Below are 26,028 nucleotides of genomic sequence, written 5' to 3' on the forward strand. Positions count from 1 at the left end.
CTGTACTGAGTTGTCTGCACACCTTCCTTCAGTTTATTAATCAGACATTTCTTGAAGGGAGGGCTCAGCTGGGAGCCTCTCTCCCAGTGTAATAACAGCAGGTGCTTTGAGCCTGAGTCGTGGTGTGGCGAGTGGGACCAGTTGTGGTCACATGAGTCACAAGTGCCAGCTCCAAGGAGTAGCACTGGGGAATTGCAGCACCTGTGACAAAAGAGTCCATGGAGGGGACAAGAAGAGTGTTTGTGGAGGGATCAGTGGGGGAGAAGAGGTCTGAGCAGGGAGGCTGACAGTGACTGAACTGTGTGGAAGTTCAAAGACGAGCGTGAGGAGTTATTAGTTTTTAACAGACATACGTGCAGTGGTGTTTGCAGTGGTATTAAGGGTGGATTGGAAGAATATACAAGTGTTCACACATTGAGATTCAACCTCTTAGTTCCTTTCTTTCTTCCTTTTTTACCAGGGTATCATTTGATTTTCTTTCCTTCCCTGTGCTCCATGGGGGAGGGGGAGAAAAGGCACTAATTATTTATAAGTGTTAGTCATACCCAGTCATTAAGCTTAGTCATTACTCAGGACTGTGCATTTGATGGTTAGTAAAAATCAAAACGAAACCTGATTTTGTTGAAAAGCATTCTGAATTCAAGCTTACAGGTGTGAAAATAATTCTCCTTCTGTGTTCAGACTAACTGCAAAAGCAGAGCTACTTAATAAATGTTGCTATCAGCCAAATGGCATGTAATATCATGTCCCAGTTGATGGCTTGTATTGAACTTGCAGGCGTAGTGTTTGGCATATTCTCAAAGCAGAATGATTCTGTATGGGCAGTGAGAGAGGCATGAATTCACAGAGGAGGATGTGGAGGGAATGTTTGTGCTGAGGCTGCCCTGGGGAGCTGTCAGTCAGTAGAATTGTCCAGCTCTGGGTCTCCACAGCTTCAGCTGGAAAGGTGGCATCAGCTAAAATTACAAAAAGTGTATACCTTGAGTAGGGCATTCACAGTGGAGACAAATTAAAAGAAATTTTTCTTCGTAGCTTCTCATGGACTTAGTTGTTTTAGGCTGTTGCATTCTGAAGGAAGAAAGCATTGATTTAAAGCATTACTCCTCATTAAATATTTCTGTGCAGACTCTGGTAATAAATGCAAAGTAACTCTGCCTTCCCATTTCTTCAGGTGCTTGAACAGCACTAATGTTGACACACCTTGGTACAAACAAACTGTCACAAATAAAGACAGGTTGAGTTTTAAAACCTCCTATTTAAAATAACAGACGTAAAGAATTAGTGACACTTTATTTTGTGTCTTCCTTTCTCAAACCCGAATCCGATTTTGGTATAATTGCTTTGTTGTTTGATCTAAGTATATTGAAATAAATGGCAGAGCTGCATCTGAATTGCTTGGAGATCAATAATTAAAGCAATTGGTTTAGCTCTTGATAGTGTTTTTCTTAGCTGTTTCGACATCAGACAGATTTGTGTGATGATTGGGTTGCAATTTGACAGAGCACTCTGGTGTTCTAGCTTTGTATCCTTGACTAGAAAGGAATGTTAACACACTTTCAAGGAATTTAGCTTTCCAGAGAAGTCAAAATAGTTGCAAATCACATTGTTGTTGAAGCATTTGTCAATTGTTGCTATATAAAATGATGCATTTTCCAGAGCAATTCTTACACACCTCTTCAAATGAGCAGGTAAGATTTTTTACATATGGGATCACTCTTAAATGCAGTGTCTTTTTGGCATTCCAACATGACATTATTCCTTTAGCTATATTCTCAAAAGGTTTGTGAATCAATACTTTACAAATGATTCACTTCTTTACCTTTTAGACAGATCAGTTGTGTTGCTTGAAACAGAACTCTTGCATAGTAAGAGTAAGCAAAAGCTTTTAAAATTAAATCAAATTTTTTGTCTATTGACTCTTCTGTAAGAAAAAACAAGCAGTTTTTCATAATGTGAACTTTTGTACTTAGTCTGTACAAAATGCATTTTCTGTGCACTGCAGTGAGGATTCTTGAGGATATTTGCAAATGTATCTTTCACCTGTGTTGACAGTAATCATAAATCAGCTGTTGAAGAATTGATGTTTCTGAGACCATAATGGCAGGTTGGATAGAGTAGTGGTAGCCAGCAGTGGAGTGCTGCTGTTGTATGTTGTACCTTAACTTTCAGGCACTGTGTCTGGGTAGAATTTTCCTTTACTCCAGAGTGACATGAGTTGAAAAGGAAATGGAATTTGCTTTTGTAGTTCTTGCCTAAAACTCTGTGCCATGCCAGTCTGCAGTGCCTGTCGGGAGAAACTCCAAGTATTTTGTATTAGAAGTGCTCTGAAGCATCACCTGACAATCATGCCATGTTTTTTCATGGTGAGTTGTAGCACACCTTGAGTGCAGCAGGTGCTGACCATTGAACAGGACCCTTTCCTTGGGCTCAGGGTGTCCTGTGTGCTCAGCACAGCTGTGTGCTGAGCCTCAGCCTTGTGGCTTTGGGGTGCCCGTTGCTCTGGAGCAAGGCATGAGGGAATTGGCACGGGTTTGTCCCGTGTGCTGGACAGCTCTGTCACTGCCTGGCAGTTTCATGGAGCAGCTGCAGTCTCACATGGTCATGGGGTCATTTCTGATACCTCCTGATCCCTGCACTGTGGAGACTTCTCCTTAGGCACTGTGCTTATCCTTGTGGAGCTCAGGTGTCTTTATAGAAATCACAAAACAACCACGTTTGTTGATGAAACTTGAAAGCTCAGATTGCTGGTGAGGTCAAGGGCTTTGGCAAGAAAGTTCAAGTAGAATTTTTTATGGACTTGTGCAGCACAGGTCTCCTGAGGTTCTAAGTACCTAAACTGAAGTATATCTAATATATACTTAACAGTGGTGCACATTTCTCCTCAAGTACAAAGTAGTGTGTCTTCACTGACGTCTAATCTGCACTTCTGTTACCATTTACAGTTCTGTTCCACTTGTCTTGATTTGTAATCCCTGTTTCTCATGAGGTGGTGTGTAGATGGTCCTTCATGAGCCGGTACTCATCTGGTTTGTTACAGAGGTTGCTCTTTAATGTGTGCAAATAATTCTAAATCTGCTACAAACTGTCCAGTGTTCGGGAAGATTTCCTTAATGACCCAGATTTTCACTGGGCTGCAGTGGACTAGTAGACTTCCATAGGTTCTTTCTGCTTTCCTTGGGCTTTCATTCCTGTAGAGTGGGAGTTTTTCCAGGTGGATCAGTTATTGGAAGAGGAGGAATGGTGGATTGTTGGACAGCATTGATGTCAGTACCAGGTTTTCTTTCCCTTTTCTGCAGTAAAGGACCCTGTCACAAATACCACTTATTCTGGAAGCTCTTCTGTAGCTTGTATTGGCAGCTATCTTTTTCTCCAGCTCTCACTCCGGTACTCCAGCATTTTTGTACTGGAAAAATCTTAGAAACATTGTCCTTTTATAAGGGTTTTGTCATTCTGGGTCCCTGTGTAACCTGATCCAATCAGTTACAGAGCATGGACTCAGCCCCTTGGTTTTAGATGGTTTTTGTGCTGTGTGTGATAACTTGCATAACCTTACGCACACATTCACTTTCTCTTTTGCTGCAACAGAATCTCTTCTGACAATACCAAAAGGATTCTCTCCTAAAGCTTTCTCCTGCTAATATGGCACAGCCCACTTAGGATTACTGTCAGATTTTTCTGCCATGTCAAATGTTTGCAGCATCTTGCCACAAATGAGTGTGTGCTCAAGAGCTTAAGGCCCAAAGGGCTTTGAGGTGAAGATAACCTCTTAGTGAACTTCCCTGGCAAATCTAGTTAGGATTTGAAGGTTTGTCAGCTGTCAGTGCACTGTATGATCAATAACCTCCTTTTCTAGAGATGTTTGTAGGCACTTTGGTTTTCTACACTAGAAGCATCAGTCCTCTGGTTATTCTTTCAGGCTTGGACATTCTTTCTGAACACCAGCCTGTGTGTCTATTGATTCTTCGCTGCCTAACAGTTCTCCCTGACCCCAATTGTTTTTTCTTGGGAAGTTTCTAGTTACCTTTTTACTTAAAGAAGAGAATTTCCTCTAGATTCTTAGTAATGGTTCTGATTTGGTCTGGATTAACCATGAACTACATTGTGGGTAATGAGCAATATTTGTAAGCTTGAAGCTTCTGTTCTTCTGTTGAGTGTGTGCATCGGAAAGAGAGATGATGTCACTTGGGATCAGATAGTGACAGATGATGTCACTTGGGATCAGATAGTGACAGATGATGTCACTTGGGATCAGGGCCCTGTATAGGGTTTGTGTTTCCCAGGCAGGAGTTTGGTCCTTGCACACTGTTAAGCCCTGTGAGAAGCACAAGCACACCTTGCTGTGCCCTCTGGTTAGGGCTTGCTAACTGGAGAGGGAGTCCCTCAGTGTGTCCCCCGTGGTCTGGATGGAGTCCCTGAGACATGGAGGGGTGACACTGGGCTATGGAGTGTTACCCTGGAGGTGACACTGGGACATGGAGTGTTACCCTGGAGGTGACACTGGGACATGGAGTGTTACCCTGGAGGTGACACTGGGCTATGGAGCATTATCCTGGAGGTGACACTGGGCTAGAGAGTGTTACCCTGGAGGTGACACTGGGCTATGGAGCATTATCCTGGAGGTGACACTGGGCTAGAGAGTGTTACCCTGGAGGTGACACTGGGCTATGGAGTGTTACCCTGGAGGTGACACTGGGACATGGAGTGTTACCCTGGAGGTGACACTGGGACATGGAGTGTTACCCTGGAGGTGACACTGGGCTGTGGAGTGTTACCCTGGAGGTGACACTGGGCTATGGAGCATTATCCCGGAGGTGACACTGGGCTATGGAGCATTATCCCGGAGGTGACACTGGGCTATGGAGCGTTATCCTGGCGGTGACACTGGGCTATGGAGCGTTATCCTGGAGGTGACACTGGGCTATGGAGTGTTACCCTGGAGGTGACACTGGGCTAGGGAGTGTTACCCTGGCGGTGACACTGGGCTATGGAGTGTTACCCTGGAGGTGACACTGGGCTATGGAGCATTATCCTGGAGGTGACACTGGGACATGGAGTGTTACCCTGGAGGTGACACTGGGCTATGGAGCGTTATCCTGGAGGTGACACTGGGCTGTGGAGTGTTACCCTGGAGGTGACACTGGGACATGGAGTGTTACCCTGGAGGTGACACTGGGCTATGGAGCATTATCTTGGAGGTGACACTGGGCTATGGAGTGTTACCCTGGAGGTGACACTGGGCTATGGAGTGTTACCCTGGAGGTGACACTGGGCTATGGAGCATTATCCTGGAGGTGACACTGGGCTATGGAGTGTTACCCTGGAGGTGACACTGGGACATGGAGTGTTACCCTGGAGGTGACACTGGGCTATGGAGCATTACCCTGGAGGTGACACTGGGACATGCTGCTGTTGGAGTGGCCTCCTGCTCGGTGTGGCTGTCAGAGGTGACACTGCTGGACTGTGCACTTCCTGAGAACACTGGTCTGAAGGTGCTGCTGTATCTGCAGGTGGTTTTATCTCCCTCACTGGAAAGCCCAGCTCCTATCAATATTACTAATCAAGATCTTCCAGTAAAAACTGGTAACAAATCAGGAAACTGTTTTAGTTTGGTTTGGTTTCTGGACGTAGGGGTTGTCTAGTAAGAAAGTAGTATGTGTGTGAAATTACACAGATAATCAGAATGGTCTGCAAAGGCTGCAGAATACTTTATTAGTCTTCTTTATCATTCTGTTATTTTTTTTTCTTTTGTCTTTGTTAAGCCAAGTCATGTTTCAAAGGAAGAAGGAAGAGGGAAGTATTAGAAAAAAAAGTCTGATTTGTGTTTTTCTGATATGTCCAATGGCCAGAACCCTTCACTTTTTATTCCAGTGCATGATTTTACACATTTTATCAATTGAAAAAACACTAACAAAGAAAAGACCCAAAGCACAACACTTTATAAATGGAAATGTCATTAGCAAATGGAATTACAAATAAGCAAGAGGCAAAGATGACCCTGCAGAATCTTGCAGCTACATCACATAATGATGGCATTTTCCATCCTGAACATTTTTGTAAACAGGATTGATCTGGGAAGGTCTTCACTGCAAGAACATTGAGATGACCATAGTACTGGTCAGGAGCACAAGTCTTTCTGGCATCAGAAACAGCCAACTAAGTTTGTTAATCCTTCATTTGGAGCCATGATGAATTGTTTAATTCAAACTCAAATATTAACCTCTTTCGGGATTCTCTTAAGCATCTAACTTCTAACAAAAATGGTAATTAATTTTAATTTTAATTAGTTTTTTAATGAGAGACTTGGAAAGAATTCTTGAATGTTTGCATTTTTAATAGTGAATATGATTTTAGAGTACACGTGATCAGACTTTCTAGGAAAAAGAAGGCAGAAAGATATTTAAAATGGCCAGGTTTCATTGTCACCTTTTTCTAATTGAATGTTTCCAGTGATGTTTATTAGCTCTTTGATCTCAAGCAGTAATTAATCCATTTATCCAGGAACAAAAACCTGGTTGATAAAACAGAAAGATGTTTTCCATCTTTAAATATGTTGCTGTATTTAATTGAAACAGTGAGATAAGTTATACAATTCTAGCTGTCTTCTAGTACCTGGTAGTCAGTTCTGACCTGGTTCATTCAGCATTTGCAGCCTTATGCACTGGAGTTTGAGGTTATGATACTTACCTGTGTTTAAATATTTAAAATGTAAGTTTTGGAAAGAAATTTCCTTTTCCCCACATGTGGCTGTCAGCCCTTCCTCTTCTTCATTGTCATGAATTGTTAACTGAGATTCATGTATGGATGGGGAGAGGGGGTGTTACAGTCACACAGTGATTTTCTTTAAAAGTAGGAGATAAATGGGACTTTTGTTTTTAATTCATAATCAAGTGATCTCCAATGACCCCTCTGAACTTCGCTGAAAATCCACTTAAGGCCAGCTTGGGTATAGTTTTGGGTTAGTGAGTTTTTTTTTAGCTAATTGGGTTGGAAAAGAGTTTGTAGTTGGACTGTAGGGATAGAAGTTCAGAGAGCAGCTCCATCTCCCTTTTTAAAGAATTCCCATCAAGGTGGAGAGGTGTTTTGTGTTAAATCAAAACTTCCTGCACACTATAATACTGCAGAGTTTCTGCACACAAATTTCAAGTTCATCACATTCTGAATTTTTACACCTTTTCCAAAGTCACCCAGACACCAACAAGTTAACATTCCAAGCAGGTAAAATGTCTCATATAATCATACTGTGATTAAAGCTCATGCAGATGGTAGTAACTGTCTTTATGTTTGTATGTAGCCTTGTGTGTACAGGAATTTATCAGTGGTAGAGGCTGACTTAATGACATGTTAGAAACTATATAAATTAAAAATAACTGTGTATCAAATTTGAGTGGGAATGAAAGAACTATTTAAATAACGATAGATATAAATGTGGCTTTGTATGAGTTACTTTTTTATTATGACTTCAATACTTGGAAGAAGTACTTCAGACTTCCTGGAGTTAGAAATCTAACAGGGTAGTGCCTAGAGTCAAGGTTTGAATTACAAATGATTGTTTTGTCTGTCTGCTGCCAAAAATTGAACTTTCTTGATATGTTTTCTAAAGCTCACATTAATATGCTTTTCAACTGTCTGTTTGAGCAGTTGTGCTATGTTAATGTGTAGGCATGTTCTAATTTTGCATGTAGCTCAGGGAGAATATTTCATTGTTCAGATGTTGTGCTTGCACTTCAGGGGTACTGAACCTTCACTTTGTGGTTATTTCCCATCTTTTCTCTGTCCTCATTCATATTTTGGGGAGCAAAGCAGTAAGTTGGCCATACTGGTGTGTTGGTGTGTGGTGCAGACACATTGCTGAGCCCAGTGGGTGTGTTGAGCTGGAGACAGGAACAGGTATCCCAGAGCTCTGGGCCGCTGCCTGATGCTGTAAAGATCTCATCTGCAGGGGAGCTGCTTTGGCTTGGTGCTTTCAAATAACTTCAGTCACCTTTACACTGAAAAGGAAGTTTAAACACACACCCCCATCCAAAACTAGGCTTAGTATTTCTCATGTTGCTTCTGTAAGGAAAAAATATGTAACTCTTTGAAGAATTTGATGGCACATTAACTTTAGGATACCTTAGGAAACTCCCAAACTGGTGAATTTTAGGAAAAAGGGTTTGCTGTGGGGTGTCAGTGTAGTTCTGTGGCATTTAAGGACTTCTGAAAGCTTGGGCATAGGTAGTTGCATGGGACCTTTTCAGTTGCTAGAAACTAAATAAGTACTCAAAAAGCCTTAATATTTGATGTTGTCTTGAAAATAGCTCCTCTAATCAGATTTCCACTGTACTGATGATTGAGTTTATAGTAATATTGAAGCTTTCAAGTGATTCAGCATTTAGCTGCTTCAGCTGATCATTATGAGGGATGACAAAAGTGGGCAGTGTGAGTTCATTTCCCAAGATCTTACGTTTGCACATTGAAGAGGATGCCAGGTTCTTTTGGTGCAAGAATGAGGTTGATGTAGTAGCAGGTCATTCTGTAGTCTTTAAAATGTTCAGTTTCTCTGTCTTTTGTCAGTACCCCTCTCCCCATAGTGTTAGGCTGATGGTGAGAATGTAGTGATGGTTCCAATGAGCAGCCCACAGGATCAAGCTCTGTGTTCACTATTAAGGTCTTTAAATTCTCCTAAGATGTGGTGGAGGTAGTGGTGGTATGTGCCTTTGCTGTTTTAAAGGAAATACTTCTCCCTACATAAGTTACAGGAGAAGAAACTTTACTTTTTGGAATGGCTTGGAAAATAGTTTTTTGGACCTGACAGCTAAACTAAGAGTATTTACTTCTACAGTCTGCAGGATAATAAATAAGTTTCTCCCCCTCTTCCTTGCCTACAGAAAAACACTTTGAGGATATTTGTTTCTAGATATAACACTTGTCCATAGCACTTTGTGGGTCCCACCTTAACACTTTTAAATAAGCTGTGATGGAAAGTCACATTTTGGATGTTTAACATCTCTGTGTGACTCTGCTTCATTAAAAGAGAGTGTAAGGAAAAAATTAGGGACAAATCAACGAAGGCTTTTCTTTTAAACTCATTTTTGTAGAAATCAGTATATGAATTTTTGCAGTTTACTTGTAAAACTGTCCAAGAAAACTGTTTGAGGCGTTGTCTGTAAACATTTCAGCACTTCACCCGAATAGAAAAGCAAATAAAAGCTTGATTCTTTTGAAGTAGTCATGCTCTGAGATGCAATAGACCACATCTCCAGATACTGTTGGGGAGTGTGTATGGGCTTTTGATTCACTGAACAACACTTAAGAAAAACTTTCTGATTTCACTAGTGCCTCTTGATTTTCATGGCGAAGGTTCTTCCTGTAGCTGCTCAGAAAAGCCAACTAATTTTGAGTGCCCAGTTTGTTTCCTTAGGTGGCTTTTTCAGAGCTGATGAGGTCCTGAGGCTCTCAGGGAGCGAGTGAGGCAAGCTGAATGAAGGAGCTCTTGGCACACAGCTCATGTTGTCCAGATCCTGTTTGTGCCTTCAAGGAAGAGAGAATCACATCTGAAATTCTGCCTGTTAAATTCTGGTTCCCTACAGCTACCCAGTGGGGTTAAGTGTATTGATCTGAGTGACTGAGCAGGGAATGACTTCCTCATTTCCCTCTCTGTTTTATTTTTCATTTGGGGTGTAACATGGCACAGTGCAGTCTTGTTGCTGATGCACATGAGAGAGATTATGATTTTATAGCCACTTTCATTACTAAATTGGTTATGGGAAATTAATTTAGAACTTAGACAATTGTGTTGCTGTTGATGGTGAAGCCTAGGTTTGATTATTTTTCTTCCCCTCTTAAAGATAGGCATGTTGCCTAATGGCAGGATTTTCTTCCATTTGTAGTGTCTCATAAAACAAATTTCTTAGTAAAGAGCAGGTAGGATTTTTACAGGATTGCTCATTTGAACTTCTAGTCACATGGAATATTTGTGGTTGGGGCAGATACAACTCAGTGTGTTCTGATGCACACCGTACTAAGCATTTAGATAGGGTATTTCTGAAATTAAGTTATTCTAGGCAAAATACCATAATGCAGCTGGGTATTTTACTTTTATTCTAAACCCTTCTTGCTTGCTGCCTACTCCTTCAGCTGTACATGAATTCCATATGTGCCCACCTTGAATTAAAAAAACCCAAACAGAAAAGTGTGTTCTCTGATATTTGCAAAGATGTGTTCCTTGACCGCTGTGTTTTGCAGGCATGGTGCTGGTGCGCAGTGAGAACGGGCAGCTGCTGATGATCCCCCAGCAAGCCCTGGCACAGATGCAGGCCCAGGCACACGCCCAGTCTCAGCCTCAGAACACTCTGACTCCTCGTCCTGCTACACCTACCAGTGCACCCCCAGTGCAGATATCCACAGTGCAGGTCAGTCCAGCAAGCTGTGCTGCTAAAAACTGTTTTGTTCCCTGTGCAGAATACTGGAGGAAGTAAGGTGTGATACTAGTGAAGAAACCATAGATCTAACTGGGATGTACTGACTGTTCATAGATTCACAGAATCTCAGAATTGTTTGTGTTGGAAAGCTGTTGGAAGGGGCCTTAAAGCTCATCCAGTTCCTGACATGGGCAGGGCCACCTTCCACTAGACCAGGTTGCTTCAAGCCCCATCCCAGCCTGGCCTGGAATACTTCCAGGAATGGGAAGTCCACACCTCTCTGGGCAACCTGTGCTGGGGCCTCATCACCCTCAGAGCCAAAATTTTCTTCCAAATAGCTAATCTAAATCTACTTTCCACAAGGCACAGGCATTGCATTGTGTTCCTAATTCTGTTACAGCTTGGCTGTTACTCATCAAAAATATTTTTACATATCTGAATCTTATTAAGTTGAAAACTTTGATATAAAGAAGACCATATATGGTTAATGTGTACAACTCTTCTCCCCAGAATAAATACAGGACTAAAAGAAAAAAACTGATATGGATATACATACACCAAGGTTTTGACAGTTGCATTAAGTTCAAGACTGAAAATCCTTCTTGGAGTTCCACAGTGCTTCAGATGCATTCTCTGCTATTTGTAATAATGCAGAATCAGAACACCAGATAGAGCAGTTGGTATTTAACTATAGGCACTGATGTGTTTATGATTTTTTTCCTCTTCCCCAGGCTCCAGGAACACCCATTATTGCACGACAGGTGACACCAACTACTATCATCAAGCAAGTGTCTCAGGCTCAAACAACAGTGCAACCCACGACAACGCTACAGCGGCCCCCGGTTGTGCAAGTGAGTGTGTAGGGAAATGGTGTGTGCATGAGCCTGCCAGGCACACAGGAAATGCAATTGCTCAGTGCAGGGAAGAAATGCCTTCTGGATTAGCCTTTCTAAAACATCTGCAGGTCTCAGTGCATATTTTGGATGTACAGGTATAATTTTTTATATGTATATTGGTATAATTTCATATTACACCTGTACATATCTCCATTTAAAGGTATTGTGTTTGTAGTTTGTACAGTCACAGAGCTGACTGAAATGAAATACCTTTATGCTTTCTGCTTAAAGGAGGTGACAAGAATTCCCCTTGGATTTTGGGCTGTGGTGTTATTCCTATGGTGGATCTGCAGTCCTCTGAATTCTGCAGCAAAATTTACAATTGCAAAGATGACTGCACTGGCAGCCTTCTCTTCCTGAAGCCTTCTCCCTTTCACATGAGTCTGCTTTGGTCTGTGTCCTTCTGGAGACTGTTGTCAGTCTGGGCTGGCCTCAATTCATTTTGGGCTTCCTTGGACGTTTTTTTTGAGATGTCAAGAGTTTAAAAAACAGTGCAAGAGTGTGAAATTCTCCACATGGCTTCCAGGCAGCAGTGATACAATATGATTGCTGTCGCCTAATCTGTCTCATTGTGCTTTCTTCATCCTTTGAGTAGACAGGATTAGAGAGTTTTAATTTAAAACATGCAGGTTTTGCTATGCATCCAGTTAACCTTTTTCCCCTCAGAGAGCCTTTCCCTATGCCAGTGATCTTTCTAGATCTAAGAGTTAATTTACCTAACTGAGTCTCCTTAATTTGCACTGCTGTTATACAGGACAAAAAAAACCCCACCATCTTTCCATCTGCATATTTTGTTCTGTAATGAGCATGCCATGGACTTGATTTATCCTGATAAAAAAAAAAAAAGAGACAAATGAAATCCTTATCTCCCTTATTTTTTTCCAAAATACCAATAAAGGTAGCTTTGGCAGCAGGGGAGCCTCTTTTTTTGGTGCATCTTTATATAAAGAGCAAGTTTATAAATGATTTGTGAACATTCTGAGTGTCAGTTGTAGCTTGGTAGGAATTTGTCTCTCAGACCGGGTTGTTGTTAATAATTAGACTTTTGGAAGCCCATGAATGAGCTGTGTATGTGAGAGGATCTTGCTTGTAATTGTGATTCTTTGGAGCTGATATTTCTACTTCAAATTACCAATTTGTCTACAAAACTAGAAAAATGTTTTGTCCTGTTGTTTATCACAAAGACCTCGGTAAGACCAAAGCTTTTGTGTCAGTTGTGCCTTTTTAGAAATTCCTCCCTTTGGAAGTGGCATTTAATGAAACAATCAAAAAGATAAATTGAATTCACAGGAATTCAGCACTTGTTTTAGCTGAATTTTGGAACCCCACTGGCTGAGATTATGTTTATGGTGTTTTATTCGGTGACCAAAAATCGCGCAATTTTTAATCAACTTTCGGAATTCCCGTTTCGAATGTTTTTAGTGCCATCTGGTGGCCATTTCATTCCACTGCACCAGAGCATGAGCAGCTTATTTATAGCAGCTGTGAAAGGTGTTCTACTGCCCTGTGCCTCATCTTCTGTTTGATGGCTCAGGAAAACAGGCTCTTGGTGCGTTCCACAGAAAATAATCTTGTGTTTTTATTCTCTGCAGCCTCAGATCGTTCTGGGTGGTACTGCACAAACAACCACGTTGGGGACAGCAACAGCTGTACAAACTGGAACTCCTCAGAGAACAGTGCAAGGGACAACGGCCACCTCCACTGCTGCCACAGTAAGATTCTGAGAAATGTGACATCTATTTTTGTTCACTCACATATACATGGTGTGCATATAGACATATACTTGTAAACACAGATAGGAGTGGAGATTAGTAAAGATGCAGGAATCCTGTGAGCTGTTGACCTTGAAAAGGTAAACTTTAATAGAACCATATAATTTACAAGGTGTGGGTACAGGTCACTTGAATTTTGACAGGTATTAAAGTGTTTTTGTTTCTGTAACAGTATGAAAGCACTCATTTAAAAAATATATTAGATGTATTTTATAGAACAGTGAATTGTTCAGCACTGTAGAGGAGAATCACTATAAGAAAGGATAAACAGTTGGCACTGATTGATTCAAACTGCATGTTTCCAGGATTGCAAAATGCAGGGAGAATCCATGTACTTGCACTGTGAAACAACAGCTTTACTATTTTTTGTCCTGCTAAAACATGTATTTTCCCATGTACCATGTGCCATTCTTAAAATACTTGGTGTTTCCTCATTTCATGAAGAGTCACAATTCCTTAAATTTTGGTAACAAAAATGTATAATATATATAAGTATATGAGGAAAAATAATAATCTCAGTCTGTTTATGTTTTAATGTGAGGTACATGTATGTATAAATATTACTCTGTACTGATGAACTAAAGGACTTTATTTCATGGAGTATATGGTCAGATCATGTATTAAGAGGAGTTTGTCTTCCTTTCTCTGATTGTTTTCCTTTTACCCTTCCTTCTCAGGAAACTATGGAAAATGTGAAGAAATGCAAAAACTTTCTGTCCACATTAATAAAACTGGCATCATCTGGAAAACAGTCCACAGAGACTGCGGCTAACGTGAAGGAATTAGTACAGAGTCTGCTGGTAAGAAAAGTTCATCAGAAGTTGTTAAATACAGCATCTGGGCAAATTCAGACTCAAAAGTGGTTTAAGTGGTTTTTTTGTGTGTTTTTTTTTTTTTTTTTTAATTCAGTGGCTGGAGTTTATAAAATTTGAGCTAAATTGCCTGATGCTAATATAAAAGCTTGACATTTTTAATATTTATAGAGTGAATGCTAGTATTGCTTAGCCTACTTGTTAGCAACCTTTAAGTTATGGTTTTGTGTATCCCATCATGCAGTAACTAGAGGTCTTTAGATCTTATTACTTGAAATTTGTAGTAAAGTTGGTTACTACCATAAAGCTACTGGTAACTAAAAATAGTGAGAAATGATAAAACCACCTAATTTCAGTGTGTTCCCAAGTCTTAAATTTTTTTTTAGTGTTGGATAGTTATAAAAATTAATTTCTACAAGTTTGTTCATTTGAGTTTTCTGTTTTGAAGGATGGAAAAATTGAACCAGAAGATTTTACCAGTAGGCTCTACAGAGAACTTAATTCTTCACCTCAACCTTACCTTGTGCCTTTCCTGAAGGTAACTTATCTTCACTACTCTTCCTTTATTTCTGTGCTTATATATCAGCTGCAATGAACACAAGCACATCCTTTGCCATTATAGGTGGAATTCCAAAATTAAGTTAAAGGAAGCTTTAAATGGTGCCTGGTTAGGCTTTTGCTCCCTTAAAAAAATACTTTTTCTGTCTTAGTTCCTAGAATTTGTTACTGTGATTCATTGGCACAGTCAGTAATGTAACTTCTACCATGGTGACACATAGTAGCTCTTTTGAGAAATCTGGAAAGTTTTCTTTCTATGACTTAAGCCACAAACCTATGAATTGATTTATTGCTCTCTTTTTAGTCTTAGAAAGCAAAGGGATTCAGTGATATAGAAAATTGTACCTTCTGGGGAAGTTTTGCCTGTGCTGTAAACTGGTTTGGAGAAGCAGGAAATTTGTCATCTCCCAATGATAAATCACATTTGACATAAATTTTATAGTAGTTCAGCAAATCTCAAAATAGTATTTATTGCAAAACATTTACCATCAGTGAAATGAGTGAAAATACAGCAGCACTGAATTGTAAGAATGTAACTGCTTGACTAATGTATGATTATGGGATGGAGTTGTAGGTGTGTGTTGACATTTCTGGGTTCTTAAATGCTTGTTCAACCTTGAGCTGTTCCTGAGGACAAAAACTGTTGCCATAAGAAAACAACTAATTTAAGAAGCCACCAAAACACTCTGGACAACAGTCAAGGAAGGCAGCATGGTCTTGGGTTGTTAAATACATACCAGGGGTTCCAGGTAGGCTGCATAGCCTAGATGCCCATAATATCCAAAAGGTATTGTCCCTCTGTCCTGCTTATTAAATAGGAGCAGGTTGGTATTTCTGTGTGCTCACCTTTCCTCAGGTGCACACAGACCGATCCAATGGACTGAAACAAAACACGACGCTTCTTGACAATTAATACTATGTGAGCCAGGATTAAACAAATCAACCAAACTCTTTCCTTTCCCCTTTTCAGAGGAGTTTACCTGCCTTGAGACAGTTAACACCAGACTCTGCAGCTTTCATTCAGCAGAGCCAGCAGCAGCAGCCCACGACGCAGGCGACGATAGCCACGATCCCGTCGGTGACGTCCGTGCTGCTGAGCTCCTCGGTGCAGCGCACGGCGGGCAAGGCCACTGCCACTGTCACCAGTACCCTCCAGCAACCCGTCATCAGCCTCACTCAGCCCACACAAGTTGGTGTCAGTAAACAAGGGCAGTCCACGCCACTGGTATGTGAGCTGGAGTGCAGCGTTGGTCATTGCACAGGGGTTTTTTTGATAGTACTTCTTAAGCTGGTGGTTTGGCTCAATCAAAGATCTGATAAAAAAAGTATAACTTAAATTGCATCTTGGTTAAAGTGCACTTAGGGTTTGTTCTTCCCATCTGATTCTCAGATTATTTACAGGGGTTTTTTTTTCCTTATTATTTGCAGGTTATTCAACAGTCTCAAAAAGCAGGGGCATTGATAAGGCCTCCACAAGTAACGTTGACACAGACGCCCATGGTGGCATTGCGGCAACCACACAGTCGTATCATGCTCACCACTCCTCAAATCCAACTGAATCAACTGCAGACAGGTAAGAGGTCAAGATACTTGTGATATGCCATATTTGATAGCATTACCTGAAGCGTGGTTTAAGGATTGCTTGCCCAGAGAAGTTGTTGATACCCCACTCCTGGAAGTTCAAGGCCAGACTGGATGGGGCTTGGAGCAACCTGGTCTAGTGAAAGGTGTCAGAGGGGTTGGAACAAGATAATCATCAAGGTCCTCTCCTGCCCAAGCCATTCTGTGGTTCTATGAATGTCAGTTCATAAGTGCCCTTTTTGTACTACTGCTAAAATCTTCCACTGTGTAGTGCCATAGTGGCTGGGGGTACAGATCTATCAGTGCAGCATTGACAGAGAAATGGTTTGGCTGCTGGAATTGTGTGGGAAGGGTCCTGTTTTTACCTGGGTGAAATGCTGGCAGAAGCTATAGAGGTCAACTCTTCGTACCAGACCTATTGCCATAACTGCTTGTGACTGGCTTGCACGTGTGAGCTCTTATTGATGGAGTCCAAATCCTGTCTGTCTTCTTGCAGTACCTGTGGTAAAACCAGCAGTATTACCTGGAAACAAAGCTATTGCCACTGTTTCGACACAAGTAGCTGCTGCTCAGAAGAATAAACTGAAAGAACCTGGGGGAGGCTCTTTTAGGTGAGGAACTGTATGTTTGTGCTTGGGCAGCTGAACTCAGACCTTCCTGGTGCTGAATCCATCTGGGCAAACTCACAATAACCCTGAGGTGAATTTTCTGGGGGCAGGTTTGCTTATTCATTAAAGCCTGCAACAAACAGCACTGGACATACTCGTGCCAGACTGGTTTTGGCATTTAGCTGGCGCTAAACCTCATAAACAATTCCTGCCCAGACAAGCAAGTGGAATTCATTCCTTCCCTTCTCCCAGCTCTGGTTGAGTTACTTGGTGAGGTACAGCCTGTCTTGGTGGTGAGGGCAGATTATTATTGTTTTGTAGTAGTGATTCGTCTGGTCTCTTGTTTCTCAAGGTGGTGAAACATTACATAAGAAAGGATCTTGGAAAAAACAGGAAGTACAAAATTAGTGCTCTTTGAAGTCAAGGCAATAATTTCTCATTTACAAACAAATGAGTTGTATTTTATTATATCACAAAAGCAAATAAAATGTAAAACTAATTATTCAGTTTTATGGTGGAATTCATTATGTGCAGCTGTGGTATCATAGCAGTGCGTGCAGATAAGCACTAAATGTTATGATTATAATAAATTTTCCTTCCTTTAAGGGATGATGATGACATTAATGATGTTGCATCAATGGCTGGAGTCAACCTGTCAGAAGAAAGTGCTCGGATATTGGCAACAAACTCTGAGCTCGTGGGCACATTAACACGGTCCTGTAAAGATGAAACCTTCCTTTTCCCAGCACCTTTACAAAGAAGGATATTAGAAATAGGTATGTTCCTTTATCTTGAGCATTATTCAAAACCAATTTCACTGCTCTTAGGTTTAATCGAAGGCATTTTCCAAAGAAATTGGTTTGAATAATTAAAAGTTGCTGGAGTTGTTACCTTCTGGTATTTTCTGGTATATTCAAATGCTTGTGGGAAATAATTTGTCTTATGAAAGTAGAATAGTGTCAAGGAATAGCAAACATATATTTGCCTTCTAAAGTGATGGCAATTCAACATCAAAACTACTCAATCTGCCTGAAAGTCTGACTATATAAACTAATAAGGTGTATCAAGCATCACACAAACAATGAGTAAGTCCAGAAGCACTTTTATCAGCTTTACTTAGTAATTTAGAATTGATGGTGGAACGAAAAGCAATCTTGAATTTTTGTTACACTGTAGTACACAGCATTTATTAATAGATTTTCAATTTTGTTAAACTAATACAAATTTTAATAAGTGTGTAATTTCCTGTTTAATCCTTGTCTGAGAAAAACCTGCAAATCATATTTAGAAGAGGGGATTTAAATTTCTATGACTGAAATTTTACTCATATTTAGTTGTATTGTAAAATTATTTTTTGCAACCCACTTGTGTTTTGTTTGTAGGTAAAAAACATGGAATAACAGAAATCCATCCTGATGTAGTTAGCTACGTATCACATGCTACACAACAAAGACTACAAAACCTCGTGGAAAAACTATCAGAGACTGCTCAACAAAGGAATATTTCCTACAAGGTAACTGTATTTAATTGCTCAAATCGAATGGCAAAAATTGCACAAATTCAGCAGGCTGTGGTGTTGACTGTAATGCAGGAGTTCAGGTCTTCTTTTTTCTGTGAAATCAGGTTGTTTATTCTCTTTGACTGACTCACCTTCCATTAAGATATTAATACACATGGGTGACTGGAGCTTTTCAGCTTGCTTATACAAAATGGTTTTAAAACAAATGCAGATAAGCTGTGCCCTCCCCTTTATTTATTATGTCAAATGTTTAGTGTGTGAGTGATTGTAGAGTCAGACAGATAAAAGCACTGCTTTGAATTCCCAGGAGACTGCTATCTGACAGATGTGTGTTCCTAATAGATGCAAATGCCTGAGCAGTGTTTAAAAAACCACACAGCTCTGTGAAATATGTTTGAGGGGTTAAAGCTGTGATGATACTAGTTTAGAAGTCAAAATCTGATGATTCATGGAATAGAACAAAATGCTTTTAAGAGTTCTGGCTGGTTTGACTGGTGTAAATATACTCCTGCTATTTGTCTGAAAAGGACAAAGTGAACACTGGAGCTTTGAGTGTGTATGTTCTTCCCCAGTGCAGTGCAAGGTAACAGCTTTGTTTTTAAGGGAGTAATGAGAAACGTGTTTGCTGTATTTTCAGGATGATGAAAGATATGAACAAGCAAGTGACGTTCGGGCACAGCTCAAGTTCTTTGAACAACTTGATCAAATAGAAAAGCAGCGTAAAGATGAACAAGAAAGGGAAATTTTAATGCGCGCAGCAAAGGCAAGTGCTCGCCTTTCACACGTGTTTGCAAAGTGTCACTTTTGACATCAGAACTGCAGAGTTTCTTTTCATTCTAAAACACTTGCAATGAAGGGGAAGACTAATCTTCAAAGATGGAACTTGATGAGTGTGTTCTTAACTAGAGCTCAGTTTTGCTTTTCATTGTAAAGCATGGGAAACAGCTTCTTTGCCACTCTCATTGCATATTCCCAAATTAAAAGGAGTCTTGAAATTTAGTTTTTGCATTTTGCATTGGTGAAGAAAGATGAATTTTATAGCTTGGTGGTATTCTTAAATGTAATAGAGAGAGACTAGAAATAGAATTCAGAAAGATTTTTACAAGTTGGAGAAATACAATAAATAGGAAGCAGTTGATGTAAACATGAATGTGAATATTAAACTGTGGTTTTACTCAGTGAATATAGAATGAATGTGATTAGATAAGAGTACCCTAGAAATAATTCACAAAACAACCTATGTTTTCTCTTAGTTTTGTTGTCCAGCATGAGTTGACAATGTCAAAATCCAAATTTATTTTGTTGTTTGCCTAAAAAATGTAAGGGCTTGACAACACTCAGGATTTGATAGGACAAGAGGAAATGGCCTCAAGTTGCGTCAGGGGAGGTTTAGATTGAATATTGAGAGCAATTTCATCACTGAAAGTGTTGTCAAGCCCTGGAACAGGCTGCCCAGGGCAGTGGTTGAGTCACCATCCTTGGAAGTATTGTGTAGATGTGGCACTTGGGGACATGGTTTAGTGGTGGGCTTGGCAGTGCTGGGGAAACAGCTGGACTTGATGTTCTTAAAGGTCTTTTCTAATCTAAATTATTTCATTATTCTAAAAGTATGACACACACAAGGAATGCAGGTGCCCAGTGAAATGGGCAATTGCTGATGCAAATGGTCTTGGGTCACTCAGGTGCACTTTGTTCAGCCTGCAACCTGACCTGTGTGTGTAGGCGTAGCAGAAAATCAGCTCTGAGTAAGTGCTTGGTTACCCAGCAAGGGGAGGAATTGTTCCAAAAAGTACAGGTCTGATTCCTTTGTTCATATGCAAAGTGTATAATTCAGTTCACAGATCTGTGTAATTTGTGTCTTGTAATGATTGCATTTAAGACATAATTGCCTGGCTACTCCTTGGCTATCTTTAACAAAGCAGAAAAAGGGGATGCCTTTTTCAAAAATAGAAATGTTAAGAAAAGGAAAACTTTTACTTTCTAGAAGTTGTTTACCACTGTTACCCTCTGTGGGAGTGATAGGTGTTCCCCACTTCCTGCTGAAATTTAAGAAAAGCTTTCATATATAATCTTTAACTGCTTTTGTAACTTTTTCTTTCTTTTTCTCCAACCACCTCCTGCTCATCCTTTATCAACACAGTCTCGATCTCGACAAGAAGATCCAGAACAGCTTAGGTTGAAACAGAAGGCCAAGGAGGTGAGTGCTGAGCTTAACATAAACTTTTCTTTTGGAAGTTGAAAGAGAAATAATGACCCATCCTTGTTCTGGCACACACAGATGCAGCAGCAAGAGCTAGCACAGATGAGACAGAGGGATGCCAACCTGACTGCGTTAGCTGCCATCGGGCCCAGGAAGAAAAGGAAAGTCGATTCCCCAGGATCTGGATCAGGGACAGAGGTACAGTACAATTGTCACCTTTGGTTTTGCTGCCTCAGCCTCTCTGCAAAGCTTTCTGTTCAGAGCTTTTCCCCAGTTTGTGGAAGCTCCCTGAGCAGCAGAAGTGTTTTTTGTTCAGATTTGCTCACTCCAAGGCCAGGATCAATTTTTAGCACCCGTAGTCGCATAGGGAATAGAATCTGAGGGGTCATTCCCTGACTCATGGAACTGGGGGGATCTTAGAAAAACCATCTCTGATCTAACAAGTCTCAGCTTTTTGGGCCTCTCTAGTTTTGGAAGGAGATTTTTGTGGTCATAACCAATCTAACTTGAAGTGCAGAGTAGGTGGGGTGGTTGAATTAAGTCACTGCTAAATTTGACAGCAGGAGCTTCAAGTTACAGGAGCTTCCCTAATTTTTCTCTTCAGCAGTTGATTGGCCTTAGTTTTAGTGTCTCCACAACAGATCAGTTTGACCAGTTCCATCTGATCAGGATGTTCTTGCACATCCTCTGTACATCCTACTGTTGAATCTGCCTTTTAAAAAATTCTCTGCAGACTAGGTATTGGAATGCTCAGTGTCTGATTCATTTAATTTACATTCTGGTACATGATTATCTGCTGTATTTCTAAACAAGTTAATAAACAAGAAATGGTATAAAATTGCTTTCTGCATGAGACATTCAATATGGGATTTCTCTAATGTTTAAAAAGAACAAAACATTCTTGAAAATTGTCATTTGTTGGACCAAAAGCTCTCTTCATAATTTGAGGATTTTCCCCCGTGGGGTTTTGTGTCTGATAGCAAGTGACAGAATAGTAATAGTTTAATAGTCCTGTTTATTACTCCTTGAGCATTCTGAACTTTCAGTGCTAAAGCATTTATACTGCAGAAAAGCCTCAAAAAAGTTCACCTTGTTTTATACTGAATTGCTGCAAGCAATAATTTACATGTGCTTGATATAAAATGGTAGAGAAAAATCTGAATACTAGTAAATGTTACCTTTGTTTATAAAAAACCAAGCCTCTAGAGCATCTTTTAGAGTAATTTTAAGTTTTGAAATTTACTAAACTGTCTGCTACTGAGAATAAGACTTGTTTTTATATAAGCTGACAAATGACTCTATTAAAGGTTTATAGATGTGGTTTAAAATTATGAAAATTACAGAATGGGGCACTTTGCAAAGATAGATGTGTACACAAATGAAGTTGTCTCAGAGGAATATGCTGAAGTACCTCATGCAGAGTTACTGTTGGTATTGCTTACTCCTGCATGCTCAGCTGTGCCACCTTAATGGTCTGTTAATGTCACTTAGGTTATGGGATGTATTTTGCATCTCCTGTGAACACTTGTTTGTATTTCATCTAAATCTGACTAATTTAGTTATCTTGGATTAATCACTGGTTAACCAATTAACTACAGGTTCCCTGGAACTCCAGTCTTTTTGTCTGCTTAATTAAGAAGCAGCTGCCTTTGATCTGATACTCACAGCTGTGCTTTTGCTGCTGTGTCACTTGACATTTTTAAATTGGGCTCCACTCGTCACCATTTGTATGCAGTTTGTGGTTAAGGCATATTACAAGAAGTGTGGAAAATAAGGTTTGTTGTTACTTAGACACAGTTTTGTAAGTGGAAGCTTTTGATGTCTACAAATGCTGACTCTTAATTACATGTAAAATCACTTCTAAGTAGTAATTGCACTGTTTTGTTTCCAAATTCAACAAAACAGGTTGCTGTCAGTTTGAGAGTTTTATATCCATGTAATTTTATTGAAAGTTACTAAAAAGCTTCTTAACTTATTCTATACGTAATTCTGTGTCTTTAATGACTCCTGTAATTTCACCTTTGCATTTCAAGTATTACGGTCTGCATAACAGAGCTCAGGCTTGAGCTTTCACTAAAGAATATTTTAAAAACAAGAATAAAATCCCTTCCAGCCATTCTTTCTGTTCTCTAGCAATCATATGTATGTGAGAAAATTTAGCTAGCATCCAATGCTTTCCTGCATCTTCTAATTTCCTCTGAAGTTGGTGAAAATTTGATGGCCAAATAGTTCAAGCCTTAAAATTTCCCTTGAAAATCCAGCATTTGAGCAGCCCTAACAACAGGATTTTAATGATTTGCTGTTTGCTGGATCAACAGAATGCATGAGAAGCCAAAATCTGGCTTTCTTGTTAGCAGTGTGGTGAAGTAAGTTCACCTGCACTGACCAGAGTTCTGCTAACCCAGAGTGATCATTTCCAGTGCAGGTTTAGGTTGGTTTTGGTCATCAGTAATATTCATTGATTAAATACATTATTTTCACACCTGTTAGTGGGACCCTCCGCAGCTTATTCACATAGCTCATGCACCACTCTAAATTTGGACTTTTTTCAAGTTTGGAGTGTTTTTATTAAGAAAAATTTTGGAAAATTCTCCAAGCACAGTGGCAGATAAGTATTCACTGCTGAGGCGTGCTTGGTGTCGAAGTATAAAAGTTTAATAAAAACAATAAAAGATAACATTAGTTTAGTAAATTAAATTGGAGGGGGAAATGAAGGCGTAGCTGACCTCAGCAATGGATCCCGTTGCCGGAATAATTCTTTATTTCGTTAAATCACCGGGCAGCGCCCCGAGGTTCCCGGCTGAGCCGGGCACTGCCTGCATTCCGCTCCCCGCGCGCCCTCTGCCGGCCACTGTGCGGAGCTGCAGCTGCGCCCCAGCCCGGCCCGCTCCGTGCCGCTCGTTTGTTCCCTTCTGCTTTTGCTTTCTTCTTCCTTTTTTAAAGTGATTGATATAATAATATCCTGCCTGTTTGTCCTGCCACTCCGGGAAACTCACAGTGTGTGCCAGAGTGACGCTGAGAGATGGAGAAGCATTCATGGGTTATTAGAGAATGTGACTGTGTCTAGGAAAGCTTCTCCTAAATTTAGTCCTGAGCTTGGTTACAGTTTGTCATCAGAAGGAGAGCACCCTGCCATTGAGATCATGAATTCAAGGCCTCACAGTCCTGGGAACAGGATGCTCTCCAGGTCATACACAGCTCCAGGGCTGTCCTTGGCATCTGTAGGCTGGAACTGTGAAGAATCCTGTTTTCTGTTTGGTTTGGTAGTTGGGATTGCCTGTCCTTAGCGCCTTCCTAAAAACACAGGCAGTTCTTTGGGGCTTTATTGTCTGTATTGAATGCCACTGAAAACTTGTGATTGTTCAACTGTTGTTAACAAATCAGAATTAAAAAGGAAGTCTCAAATCTGGTAGTGTACAGCTGCCTGACTGTTACTGTAGGACACGGAATAACACAAAATGCACACGCTGCTGTCCTTAAGGTAAAAAAAAGGAGGTTTATTTTCTGACTCTAACATTTATAGATTTCCAAAAGTGACAGTGGATGGGAGGGGGAAAGTGCCACCTCTCCAATAACACTAAACAAACAGTCTATCAGATTTCTCCTCTTCCATAAAAAAATGCAAAACAATAAGTTGTTTACAAAAAGTGTGTGAAAAAGTTTGTTACAAGAATGTGAACATCAGAAGGCTCAAAAAATTTTAAAAAACCAAAGCAACACCTGACTGTGTAGAGCTTTTAAGTCACGTTTTCTCTGAAAAGTTTTGCAGTGCTTGCAGGCATGGACTGATTGACCTGTTCTTGTGCTTCCCAGGGATCTGGTTCGAGTGCAGCAGTCCCAGGCAGCTCTGGAGTTGGAACAACCAGACAGTTTACGCGACAAAGGATAACGCGGGTGAACCTCAGGGACCTCATATTTTGTTTAGAAAATGAGCGAGAGACAAGCCATTCACTATTGCTATACAAAGCATTCCTTAAGTAAAATGGAAAAGATCAAGGTATTTTTGACGGAGAGACGCCTGAGGACATTTTTTAATATATTTGCAAATTACGCCTTTTTGTAACAAGCGAATGGGATATTGTTTAAAAAACAACCACCTCTTTACATGGAACAGTTTTATATTCCTGTTTATAAATAAACTCTTCAGTATAAGAGAAATACATTTCTGTAACAGTGAGGATACTTACAAGGCCTGTGGATACTATAAAAGGACAATTAAATTTTAACTCATCTCTTGATTGAGTGGCCTTCTTGCCAAACAAGCCATATATAAAGACTGATGGAATCGTTTAGCAAATAACTAGCTACCCTTTGTCAGCCCTGTAGCAGTTTCAACATTAATTGTTCATTTTAGTTCAGTTTTATTCAACTAAATCCATTACATAGGCATATGTCTACAGCAGATGACCTCATTTCATTTAGCTTTTTTTTTTTTTAAAACAGTCAGTTAGCAAAGCAAACTGATTTTTTAAGAATATTTATCTTTCCCCCAAATGCTCAAAATCTAGAGGGATATACAGTTAATTTTAAACATAACCTCAATTTTAATCACATTATTGCTTATTAGAGGCCCTGAAATCCCATAAAGGAGGGTTACTTCTGAATGTTTTAGCAGCATCTGTAAAAATGCATTTTATTTGCTATAGTTTGTAAAGCTGTAAAGTTAAAAAAGGAAAAAAAAGGAAAAAAAGAGAAACCTTTTCAGCATAAATATATTTTACTTGCACTGTGTTTTTTAGCTAAAGTGAAAGCTTAGATTAAATAAAATCAAAAGTTGAGAGGAATCATCGAAAGACTTTCTCAGTGTGAATCAAGTGTTGAAAAATGGTTGGTGTATTTTGTCAGTAATTGTACATAATTTTTGGCACATAACATAAAAATGGCTATGTAAACTATAATTATTTTGCTAAAAGACTGTATGCAAGCTGTGGGCCTACTTTAAAGATGTCCAGAGCAAAGTCCCTTCTTTGTACCTATTTTTTTATTACAAATATACTAATTGGTTCTTTATATTTTCAGAGGTTATTGTATTAAATTGTCTATTGATAGTACTTTTATGACTGTAAATACTTTGGCTTTCTTTGTGTGAACTCTCATGGTAGAATTTAACTCTCTTGCGTGTAAACTGAATGCTGATCAGTATTTTTATCAACACCTGACAACTGTTACACCCCTTTTATTTTGTCTCTTAGGAAATCCTGTCTTTCCATTTTTTTTTCATGTAAATTTTGCACAGTTACTTGTTCATATGTAAATATTTTACTTTCAAAAATGAAGTTTTTAATTGCTATTGTTTTATATAGGATTGAAAGAAAATTAACTCCTTTATTAAAAACAAATTTATCTGTATTTGTTAATGTATTTTTCTCTCTAAATCTTTTCTCCACTTGGATTTATTTTTCTTGGTGCAGTAAAAGTTGAGTCTACTTGAGGGGATACTGTTTGCTAAAGATGCACTTTGGGATGTTTTTATACTGTTTTGTTTTATCAGTATTTTGCAGGTATGTGATTTCATCAATCTTGGCATTTGATTGTTGTCTTAGGGGTCTTGGAGTAGCATCAGTGGGCAGTGGTTTAGTTGGTTTTTAAGCAGGGGAAGGTGTCTGAAACATCTGAAATATTTTGTGTTTGTCTAGTGAAGGTTTAATAAAACAGCCTCTCCTTGAGGGCAGCCTGCTCCCT

The 26,028-nt window shown here is 39.8% G+C and overlaps 1 protein-coding gene across 1 annotated transcript in view; it reads left to right on the forward strand.

Annotated features, from left to right (window-relative positions):
• TAF4 (TATA-box binding protein associated factor 4) overlaps positions 1-25,695 on the forward strand; it is a 36,886-nt gene extending 11,191 nt beyond the window's left edge. The window contains exons 3-16 of the mRNA XM_066561414.1: positions 10,225-10,391; positions 11,132-11,251; positions 12,889-13,008; positions 13,746-13,868; positions 14,329-14,418; positions 15,409-15,663; positions 15,867-16,011; positions 16,516-16,630; positions 17,234-17,403; positions 18,010-18,140; positions 18,784-18,909; positions 20,287-20,343; positions 20,425-20,544; positions 24,160-25,695. Coding sequence (XP_066417511.1) covers positions 10,225-10,391; positions 11,132-11,251; positions 12,889-13,008; positions 13,746-13,868; positions 14,329-14,418; positions 15,409-15,663; positions 15,867-16,011; positions 16,516-16,630; positions 17,234-17,403; positions 18,010-18,140; positions 18,784-18,909; positions 20,287-20,343; positions 20,425-20,544; positions 24,160-24,327 — 1,907 coding nt within the window. The 3' untranslated portion in view covers positions 24,328-25,695. The remainder of the gene's footprint in view (positions 1-10,224; positions 10,392-11,131; positions 11,252-12,888; positions 13,009-13,745; positions 13,869-14,328; positions 14,419-15,408; positions 15,664-15,866; positions 16,012-16,515; positions 16,631-17,233; positions 17,404-18,009; positions 18,141-18,783; positions 18,910-20,286; positions 20,344-20,424; positions 20,545-24,159) is intronic.
• The last annotated feature ends 333 nt before the right edge of the window (positions 25,696-26,028 follow it).

Source organism: Molothrus aeneus, chromosome 17, assembly GCF_037042795.1.
Source record: "Molothrus aeneus isolate 106 chromosome 17, BPBGC_Maene_1.0, whole genome shotgun sequence".
Classification (NCBI taxonomy): Eukaryota; Metazoa; Chordata; class Aves; order Passeriformes; family Icteridae; genus Molothrus; species Molothrus aeneus.